The sequence below is a fragment of the Salvelinus fontinalis genome, chromosome 20 (assembly GCF_029448725.1).
Source record: "Salvelinus fontinalis isolate EN_2023a chromosome 20, ASM2944872v1, whole genome shotgun sequence".
NCBI lineage: Eukaryota > Metazoa > Chordata > Actinopteri > Salmoniformes > Salmonidae > Salvelinus > Salvelinus fontinalis.
Genome location: NC_074684.1, coordinates 34,412,447 through 34,423,605, shown reverse-complemented (window position 1 = coordinate 34,423,605; position 11,159 = coordinate 34,412,447). Strand labels below are relative to the sequence as shown.

At 42.9% G+C, this 11,159-nt stretch overlaps 1 protein-coding gene across 1 annotated transcript; it reads left to right on the top strand.

Moving 5' to 3' along the window:
- The first annotated feature begins 469 nt into the window (after positions 1-469).
- On the top strand, positions 470-9,906 carry LOC129817770 (KATNB1-like protein 1). The gene is made up of 10 exons (XM_055873316.1): positions 470-647; positions 6,330-6,460; positions 6,787-6,824; positions 7,075-7,375; positions 7,750-7,865; positions 7,952-8,002; positions 8,101-8,190; positions 8,345-8,449; positions 8,621-8,714; positions 9,054-9,906. The coding sequence occupies exons 2-10, from the start codon at positions 6,341-6,343 to the stop codon at positions 9,084-9,086; spliced, it is 948 nt and encodes a 315-aa protein (XP_055729291.1). The 5' UTR covers positions 470-647; positions 6,330-6,340; the 3' UTR covers positions 9,087-9,906.
- The last annotated feature ends 1,253 nt before the right edge of the window (positions 9,907-11,159 follow it).

Below are 11,159 nucleotides of genomic sequence, written 5' to 3'. Positions count from 1 at the left end.
GGTAATCAGGCCTACCACTGCTGTCGTCAGCAAACTTGGTGACTGAGTTGGAGACTTCCTTAGCCACGCAGTCATGGGTGAACAGGGAGTACAGGAGGGGGCTGAGCATGCACCCCTGTAGGGCCCCCATGTTGAGGATCAGAAGTGGTGTTGAGGAGGTGTTGTTACCTACCTTCACCTGGGGTCAGCCCGTCAGGAAGTCCGGGTCCCCGTTTCACATGGAGGAGAAAGAGCTGTAAATATAGCTAGCTATAGCAGCAGCATTCTCTGGTAGGTTGCAGTAGGTACATTTTTTTTCAACTGGAAGTTAATTACCATGGACTGACAATTGTTTTAGTGTTGTGACGTAACACCATGTGTAAATACATATCTAACACTAGATGGAGAACTAGGACCAGACACTAAATGTCAGGTGTAGTTATACTTTTCGTCGCTAGATACCGCAAAAACTCCACTATTTTCACTGCCAATATCAATCCCATAATCCTTGCAAACGGTGTATTCATTTGAATGGCTCTGAACGTGAATTCAATTTGAAAAGCTAGCCAGACATTTGTTGCAGGTTTATACTTTACAGGTATCTCCTTACTACTTCCACGTGGACATACATTGCTGAGGAGAGTCCTGACATTTCGCAAAATGTGACGGTTAGTAAAATAATGATTGCAATAACTGAATTAGTAGATAAATCACCTTTTTCCTTGCCATATGTTTCCTAGAAATAAAACTAGCCAACGTTAGCTAACTGGCTGGCTAGCCACCCTTTGCTAGGCTATCTAGTCTTAGCTAGCAAGTTAGCTAACTTATCAATAGCAAGCTACATCTCCAATATTAGCTAGTCAAGCTAGCTACTTGTAAAGTTTGACACTTTATTCTTAGTTTTGAGCTCGCCAACTCAGTTAGCCTGACCAAGTTAAATGCTTTCCTGGACTAGCCAGCTAGTTAGGCCCATCACCATAGACGCTGTCACAGATCTCATTAATTTACTAACGTTAGCTATTAAAAATATCGCCTAGTCAGACCGTTAAGTTAACCTTTCCAGCTGGCTGGAGCATTATATTAGCCCGTTACAATTTGCTAACTAGGGTCTCATTAACCGACTGAACTCAACGGTTAAGTGATAGGGTTAAATCGGAGTTTAGTCGGATAGGGTCTAATTAACATGTCATTAGCGTGCCTGCTTTCTAACCATAGCCAAATGAACGTTAACTATCTAGAAGAACGTTGTATTGCCACTCCGATAAAGATTAGTATTCCGACATTTTACTATCTCAACATTAGACTCGTAGTTATACTTAGTTAGATAGCTGCTTTACTTATATGTGTGTTCGTAGCTCATTGTTCTAGAAAGGTAGCTAGCTTGTGAGCATGCTGCTAGCTGACATAAGATCACACATTGCTGCGTACTCTGTGGGCTGGCAAGGTTAGTAACTTAGCTATGCTAGCAAATGTGTACTTAGCTAGCAAGGTAAGATATCATGTAACAATGTTTGCTGCTTTGTAACATTTCTAGTTTGTTTGCTGTTAGTGGGTACGTAGTCGTAGGTTATGGTTGCCCATAGCCAACGCCTTGTCTTCGTTGTTAGTCTACTATGCTTAAGGGGAGTCTACTCCAAAGTAACGTTAATCGATTCCTCAACTCCTTGCCCTGTCAAGCTTCGATTCCCCTAGTCTTCGACTGAGTATTTTTGCGGCGGAAACTAACGTTAGTTACGGTAGGCTACTTCCCGAGAACAAACTGATCTTTCACAGCAAAGAAAGAGCGACATTAGCTAGGGATAAAGAGAAGAGGGACACAGCCAGGGAGGCATAGGTACGCATCTCGTTCATCAAGCAGACAGTCAGAACCGTACATCGGTTGGGCTATTTGCAATGCAGTATTAAGTAATTTATTGGCCTGCAATGTCTCGCGTAAGTTCACTTAAGTAGGGGCTATCAATGAGTAAGTAGGCTGAGCTATTCTACAGGCAACAGACCGAAGACACACGAGAGTTTTTCATAGTGAGGAGAAAGAGCAGGCGATGGAGAGAGGGTCGGGCAGGCAGAATAGGCTATATATATATCTTGTAATCTGTTTATCTCAATGTCTTGTCTACAATGCCTCGTAAATTCACCAAAAAAATATATATATTAGGCTATCAATGAATATGGCTAAGCTATTCTTCAATGCATCCCTAGTGGCGCAGTGGTCTAAGGCTCTGCATCCCAGTGCAAGACGTATCAATCCAGGCTGCATCACATCCGGCCGTGATTGGGATTCCCATGGCAGTTCTCCACGAACAGGGTTGGAGAGTCTCTGTCCTAGGCAGTAGATCGTGACGCAGGGCATCCCCGCTAAACTTTGGGGAAATGACAAGTTCTCTTTCTCATCCATAAACATTTTTTTTTGTAAATACGGTTCTCTAGTAATACTGTCCAAATAGGGCAAAGAATATCAGTGTGGAGAGCGTCGTGTCATCCCATGGGATCCATCAAGGTTGCACACAGCAGGAAGTATCACTGAAATATTCTACTTCCTACACATTAACTTCTATATTCAAACGAAATAGGCCTTTTTATATAGGCTTAAGTTGATAACACTGTGCTGATGTCAGTCCTCTAGAATGCAAATGTAGTCTTCCTAGTAGGACTCTGCAAAATTGAGATGGTGTGCGCGTCTGTTGGAGCGTGTCGTTGGGAGTCGTGCATGTGTTACTCCCAACCACAGGAGACAGAGTCAACTCCAAAAAATCCTAGTCGTGCACCACTAGCTACACTAGTGCATTGTTGGCAGGCGCTTGTTGACAATGCTAGCTTAGCTTAATGTTACAGGCACATTGTATTGAAATCTGCCATTTTTAATTTAAACCAACTTGTTCCCCTGTAGCTTGTTGAGGCATAGTTGTCCTATGAACTAGTAGTAGCACTGTCATCAGTTAAACGCAGCTTGTTAATATAAGGAGATTTTGTGACCAGGTCATGAACCCCTACAAGCACAGCATACACCAGACTTCCATTATCACCGCGACACCTGCTGTGACGGACGCATACAGTTAATTCGGAAAGTATTCAGACTAGAGGTCTACCAATGAATTGGAATGATTTTTATTAGGGCCAATTTCAAGTTTTCATAACAATCGGAAATCTGTATTTTTGGACACCGATTTGGACGATTTTTATTTATTATATATTTTTTTACTACACCTTTATTTAATCTTTAATTAACTAAGCAAGTCAGTTAAGAACACATTCTTATTTTCAATGACGGCCTAGGAACGGTTGGTTAACTTCCTCGTTCAGGGGCAGAACGACAGATTTTCACCTTGTCAGCTCGGGGGATTCAATCTTGCAACCTTAGTTAACTAGTCCAACGCTCTAACCACCTGCCTCTCATTGCACTCCACGAGGAGACTGCCTGTTACACGAATGCAGTAAGCCATGGTAAGTTGCTAGCTAGCATTAAACTTGTCTTATAAAAAACCATCAATCAATCAATCATAATCTCTAGTTAACTACACATGGTTGATGATATTACTAGTTTATCTAGCGTGTCCTGAGTTGCATATAATCGATGCGGTGCGTATCGTTGCTCCAATGTGTACCTAACCATGAACATAATGCCTTTCTTAAAATCAATACACAGAAGTATATATTTTTAAACCTGCATATTTAGCTCAAAGAAATCCAGGTTAGCAGGCAATATTAACCAGGTGAAATTGTGTCACTTCTCTTGCGTTCATTGCACGCAGAGTCAGGGTATATGCAACAGTTTTGGATGCCTAATTTGCCAGAATTTTATGTAATTATGACATAACATTGACGGTTGTACAATGTAACGGGAATATTTAGACTAATGGATGCCACCCCTTAGATAAAATACGGAACGGTTCCGTATTTCACTGAAAGAATAAACGTCTTGTTTTCGAGATGATAGTTTCCGGATTCAACCATATTAATGACCTTTATAAATAGTATTTCTGTGTGTTATAACTAAGTCTATGATTTGATATTTGATAGAAGAGTCTGACTGAGCGGTGGTAGGCAGCAGCAGCAGCATTCATTCAAACTGCACTTTCCTCCATTTGCCAGCAGCTTTTCGCAATGCTTAAAGCACAATTTATGACTTCAAGCCTATCAACTCCCGAGATTAGGCTGGCAATACTGAAGTACCTATTAGAACATCCGATAGTCAAAGGTATATGAAATACAAATGGTATAAAGAGAGAGTCCTATAATAACTACAACCTAAAACTTCTTACCTGGGAATATTGAAGACTCATGTTAAAAGGAACCACCAGCTTTCATATGTTCTGAGCAAGGAACTTAAAGGTTAGCTTTTTTACATGGCACATGTTGCCCTTTTACTTCTCCAGCACTGTTTTTGCATTATTTAAACCAAATGAAACATGTTTTATAATTTATTTGAGACTAAATTCATTTTATTTATGTATTATATTAAGTTAAAATAAGTGTTCATTGTAAATTCAGTATTATTGTAATTGTCATTATTACAAATGTGTGTGTATATGTCAGCATTTTTTGGTCCTCCAATAATCGTTATCGGTGTTGAAAAATCATAATCGATTGACCTCTACTCAGGTGCATCCTGTTTCCATTGATCATCCTTGAGATGTTTCTACAACTTGATTGGAGTCCACCTGTGGTAAATTCAATTGATTGAACACACACCTGTCTATATAGCGTCCCACAGCTGACAGTGCATGTCAGAGCAAAAACCAAGCCATGAGGTCGAAGGAATTATCCGTAGAGCTACAAGACAGGATTGTGTCGAGGCACAGATCAAATAACTTAATTTTGTCACGTACCGAATACAACAGGTGTAGGTAGACCTTAGAGTGAAATGCTTACTTACAAGCCCTAACCAACAATGTAGTTTGAAAAATTCCTTTCATTTTTTTTTTTTTTTTTAAGGATAAGAAATCAAAGTAACAATTTAACGAGCAGCAGTAAAATAATAGTAGCGAGGCTATATACAGGGGGTACCGGTACAGAGTCAATGTGCGGGGGCACCGGTTTGTCAAGGTAATTTGGGGAAAATTTACATTTAGGTAGAGCTATTAAAGTGACTATGCATTGATAATAACAGAGTAGCAGCAGTATAGAAGGGGGGCAATGCAAATAGTCTGGGTAGCCATTTGATTAGATGTTCAGGAGTCTTATGGCTTGGAGATAGAAGCTGTTTAGAAGCCTCTTGGACCGAGGCTTGGCGCTCTGGTACCGCTTGCTGTGCGGTAGCAGAGAGAACAGTCTATGACTAGGGTGGCTGGAGTCTTTGACACTTTTTAGGGCCTTCCTCTGACACTACCTGGTATAGAGGTCCTGGATGTGAGGAAGCTTTACCCCAGTGATGTACTGGGCCGTACGCACTACCCTCTGTAGTGCCTTGCAGTCGGAGGCCAAGCAGTTGCCACCTGGGGAAAGTTACCAAAACATTTCTGCAACGTTGAGGGTCCCCAAATACACAGTGGCCTCCATCATTCTTAAATGGAAGAAGTTGGGAAACAACAAGACTCTTCCTAGAGCTGGCCGACCGGCCAAACTGAGCAATCGGGGGAGAAGGGCCTTGATCAGTGAGGTGACCAAGAACCTGATGGTCATTCTGACAGCGCTCCAGAGTTCCTCTGTGGAGATGGTTGTCCTTCTGGAAGGTTCTCCCATCTCTTCAGCACTCCACCAATCATGCTTTTATGGTAGTGGCCAGACGGAAGCCGCTCCTCAGTAAAAGGCATATGATAGCCCGCTGATGAAACCAAAATTGAACTGTTTGGCCTGAATGCCATGCGTCACGTCTGGAGGAAACCTGGCACCATGCCAATGGTGAAGCATGGTGGTGGCAGTATCATGCTGTGGGGATGTTTTTCAGGGACTGGGAGACTAGTCAGGATCGAGGGAAAGATGAACAGAGCAAAGTACAGAGATCCTTGATGAAAACCTCCTCCAGAGCACTCAGTACATCAGACTGGGGTGAAGGTTCACCTTCCAACAGGACAACAACCCTAAGCACACAGCCAAGACAACTCAGGAGTGGCTTCGGCACAGGTCTCAATGTCCTTGAGTGGTCCAGCCAGAGCAATTTAATCCATTTTAGAATAAGCCTGTAACGTAACGATGTGGGGGGGAAATCAAGGGGTCTGAATACTTTCCGAATGCACTGTATGTCTTGTGGTGTACCTCATCTTTTGAGTGGGTTGTTTCTGGAAGTGAAGTGACAGTTCAGACAACTTTGAGTTAAAGGGGGGGCTGACTTGATAATATTGCATGACGTTCTGTGCACTATGATTGCATTACCTTTTTACACTGTCGACTAAGTTTTTATTTCTCTCCAATAGTGTCTCTTACTATGGCCTCTGGAAGTCATGATAGGCAAAGCAGGGAATTCCAACAGCTCAACCAGGACAAACCTCATGAATTTCTCCATCACATCAGCAACCACTCTGCAGCTGACAAGAATATGAAGGAGGTGAGTGGATTTCAAGGTGGGAAGTGTACAACTTGGTACCCAATTTGCATCCCGGTTCTCCACCCCCCCCCCCCCCCCCCCCCACACTTGCACAATCCTTGTCATTGAAATAAAAGCATTAAATTGTTGTAAGCATCGTCTAGAAAGAGTTTTCACCATTTGTTAAAATCTGACGCCGATCGTGTAAATGCACACAGTGTGGAGAATCGGGATCATACAGTGATTCTGTTATGAATATGAACCAAGAGGTGTTTACTAACCTTAGTCAAACATTTCTCTTTTCAAGAAAACTGTACGTTTGTATCGCTTATCCTTTTTTGTTTTAGGTGTTTTTTTTAAATAAGGAAGAAATAGATAAAGACCGGTGAGTTTTCCAGTTCTATGTAGATCTAATGCACAAGCTGCCTTTCCTAGCATTGCAGTTACGGCTGCTCAGTCACTGGGGAAAATCTAACCATCGAAACACATTTCCATCTTTTCCCAAGCACTTCTCCAAACACTACCATAGTGTCTAGTCTCCTAACTAACCAGTATCAAGACAATATCCTTTTTTTAAACATTTTTTTATTTAAAAAAATACAAATAAACTGGACTCCTCCTTTCCTCCCCAACAGATTTCCCGTGAGTCGCGGTGCACACATCTCCGGCAAAGCGAAACAAGTGTCTGTGTGCTACAAGAGGAAGTGTTCGTTGTCGCGTCACAGTGTAGTGGTGAGCTCCGGCGTGCGCCACAGAGCGCCCCCCGCAGGTCGGGCTGTCTGTGACATGGCCAACAAGGAGAATGAACTGACCTGCCCAGAGGAAGTGCAGGCAATACATTACAATGACAACTGCGTTTTCCCCGTAAACTCTGTAGCAGAAGCAGGCTCCAAGATGGCAGGGCCGGGAAACAAGTGCAGTGATTACTTCACTGAGGTGAGATGCTACCAGCCTTCCCCAATTCACTCCCTACCCTGGCCCCCTTGATCCTTTGATGTTTGTACACCATTGATCAATGATCATTGGGACGGATCACTTCTGTACCTCATACTGTCCATTCAAACCGTTGCCCCCTGCGCTCTAGGCACCCTTTGAGAGGGTTGGAATTGTCACCATATTCCCAATACCTCTCCAATCCTTGCACACTGGTATAGATCGGTAGACCCCTGTTTATTGGGAAGAAAGTGTCATTCTCTTTTCTGAGACCATTCAAGTGTTTTCTGTTTGATCCTTTTAGCTTTTTGAAGTGGATTGTATTGACTTCTTTTGTCATGCCCCCCCCCTGCCTTGTGGGTATCTTTCCTGATCAGCTATCGAAGGATCATGACGCAATGACACACGTGCTTTTTGGGAGGAAGCTCCGATTAAATGTAGCTCTGACACTATGGCGAAGAAACGCCAGCGAACTAGTGGCATACTTGATCAGGTAGGAACAGGCTCATCTATCTTTCTGCCCACATACCGTTAATGATTTAATCAACATATTCACGTCCAATAAACACTGTTCCGTAGAATTGAAGACACAGGTGTGCTTCTTGACTGCCTGCCAGTTATAACGAAAAAGTGAGTATCCCAGTTGAATTTAAACATGATAATGTATGGCTGTGATGAGAACTTCAGACACAAATTAATACACGTGTCACTTGTTTTTGCTTCTGTAGCCTTCAAGATGAAGTGCCGTGCATATCACTAGGCTGCTGTGTAGACCTCCTGCCACAAGTCAAAACCATCCTCGCCAGTAAATATGAAGAGTAAGTTCAACTATGGAATTTTTATTTATATTTATTTGACCAGATAAGTTGACAGAACACATTCTCATTTACAGCAATGACATGTAGTTGCTGCTGCTGTAGAAGTACACGTGGGATCCACCTAAATTATAATTTTGTTCTGTTCTTTTACCAGACACTTGATTGTGGGTTTACACTGGATTCAGTCTGTCATTAAGAAATGGTGGCCAGAACTCTCTACAAACAGCAATAGCCTGCAGGACAGCTGCTCAGAGGACAGGTATATTAACAGCTTTTCATATTTTGGTGTTTGGTTTCTTTAATATTTTACATAATATTTACCAAACTTCCTCTTTCTCCGGACAGCACAGTTACGGTCTTGGTGGCAGCGCACATAGAAGGCTCTGCATGATTTTGCTACAAGCCTAATTTGACTTGCGTCTGTTTACAGGAACCTCCAAGTCATGAAGCAGCAGCTGAAGGAATTGTGGGAAGAAGGACCCCGGTTAAGTTTAGTCCCAGGAACTACAGGAGAGATGGCAAAGGTAAGGTGTCATGGCAACCCTTCATGTTATTTATCTGTTGTCTTCGTTCATTCCAGGCCATTGGCTCTATATATGGGGGTGGGGACCACAACAAAAATCTGAAGGGGGGCCTCCGTAAACTTGCAGATCTGTATACCCAAATCCGTACCCACACATGCAGTCAAAGCCGGCCCTAGCTTTTCAGGGGCCCTAAGTTAACATTTTGTTGAGGCCCACCCCACCTAACGAGCAAAACATTTTGATCCGGGGGCCTACAAAACAGGCTGTCAGTTGCCCATCCCTGGTCTAGATTGACATTTGACAAGTCGTCTCACCGGTCTCTTCTCTCTCTCTCAACAGGCCATTGAGTCTTACTTATTACAACTACACTGACCAATCAGTCAATGTAGCACTGAGGAAGTGACCACTACTGCCGGATAGAGCTGTGTTTTTAAACGTTACCTGGAGCCAGTGACACTAAAGACAAGACAATGCTCCACACACCCGACAGAAACCCTGTTCTATTATATGGGGATTGATGGCCTGAGCAATTCAGACAACTTCCGCACTCAATCACAGCTGCAGAGACACTTACAGAAGGAGGGAGGAGAGACGCAAGGGAGGAAGGAGCCTTTTCTCTTTGCAAAACCAGGAATGACTACTTCACATTGAAGTGGATCGACGTCTTGCTACGGGGCAATTCTTCAGTCGACCTCCATGAGACTTGGCAAGAAAGGCAACTTTATTTACTACATTACATTACATTTAAGTCATTTAGCAGACGCTCTTATCCAGAGCGACTTACAAATTGGTGCATTCACCTTATGACATCCACTATGTAGCAACAGGTGGACTCCAATCTGGACTCCAGTTTGACCTGAATGGGGTGCCATTTTGGACGCGCGCTGAGACTGGGTCTCGGCCGCTCCGTGACGTGCCACGTTCTCTCTCCACCACAGCCGCTCTTCCTCACCATGGTGTGTAAACCTGCAAAGATCATGGATGTAACATAATGCATGCCCCTTCCTTGTTTTAATACTTCTTGATTCTTCCACTCATGTCCTGAATGAAGAACTTGTAACTGCTGTGGTCTTAAGTTATGAGAGCTCTTCTTGTTTTGTGGTTTTTTCCTGTTCATGAATGATGTTTGACTGTAAAAGTGTAAATACAGTGATTCTTTTAATCATCTTTAAAATAAATTTGCTAAAATCTGTCTTGAATGATTTTATTTATATTTTAGTTTTTTAAATGGTGGGCACTTGATATATTCGTGTTATGCCCATGGTTATACAGTGCCTTCAAAAAGTATTCACACCTTTTGACTTACTACACATTTTGTGTTACAGCCTGAAATGTATCATTTTTCTTACCCATCTACTCACAATACCCCATAATGACAGTGAAACATGTTTTGATTTTTTGATATGTTAAAAATGAAATACAGAAATCTCTTTTACATAAGTATTCACACACCTTTGCTGTGACACTTCATAATGAGCTCCACTTTCCTTTGATCTTCCTTGACGTTTGCTACAACTTGATTGGAGTCCACCTGTTGCCAATTCAATTGTTTAGACGTGATTTAGAGAGAAACACACCGGTCTATATAAGGTCCCACAGTTGGCAGTGAAACTACCAGGAAGTCGAAGGAACTGTGTAGATCTCCGAGAGAATTCTGAGGCATATATACGCTACATGAACAAATGTATGTGGACACCTGCTTGTCGAACATCTCATTTCAAAATCATGGGCATTAATATGGAGTAGTAAGTCTCCACTCTTCTGGGAAGGCTTTCCACTAGATGTTGGAACATTGCTGAGGGGACTTGCTTCCGTTCAGCCACAAGCATTAATGAGGTCAGGCACTGATGTCGGGCGATTAGGCCTGGCTCTTAGTCGGCGTTCCAATTCATCCCAAAGGTGTTCAATGGGGTTGAGGTCAGGGCTCTGTGCAAGCCAGTCAAGTTCTACACCGATCTTGACAAACCATTTCTGTATGGACCTTGCTTTGTGCACGGGGGCATTGTCATGCTGAAACAGGAAAGGGCATTACCCAAACTGTTGCCACAAAGTTGGAAGCACAGAACTGTCTAGAATGTCATTGTGTGCTGTAGCGTTACGATTTCCCTTCACTGGAACTAAGGGGCCTAGCCCGAACCATTATTCCTTCCTGTGGCTGAAATAGACGAATCCACACATTTTGGGGGGTTTCCACATACCTTTGTGTATATCTGGGGAAGGGTATAAAAACATTTTTTAGAGTGTTACATTTCAGAGGACAGTGGACTCCATCATTGAGAAAATATGCAACTACCCAGACCCTGCCTAGTGCTGGCCGTCTGACCAAACTGAGCAACCGGGCAAGGACATTGGTCAGGGAGGTAACCAAGAACCCAATGACCACTCTGACAGAACTACAGAGTTCCTTGGCTGAGATGGGAGAACCTGCCAGAAGGACAACAGTCT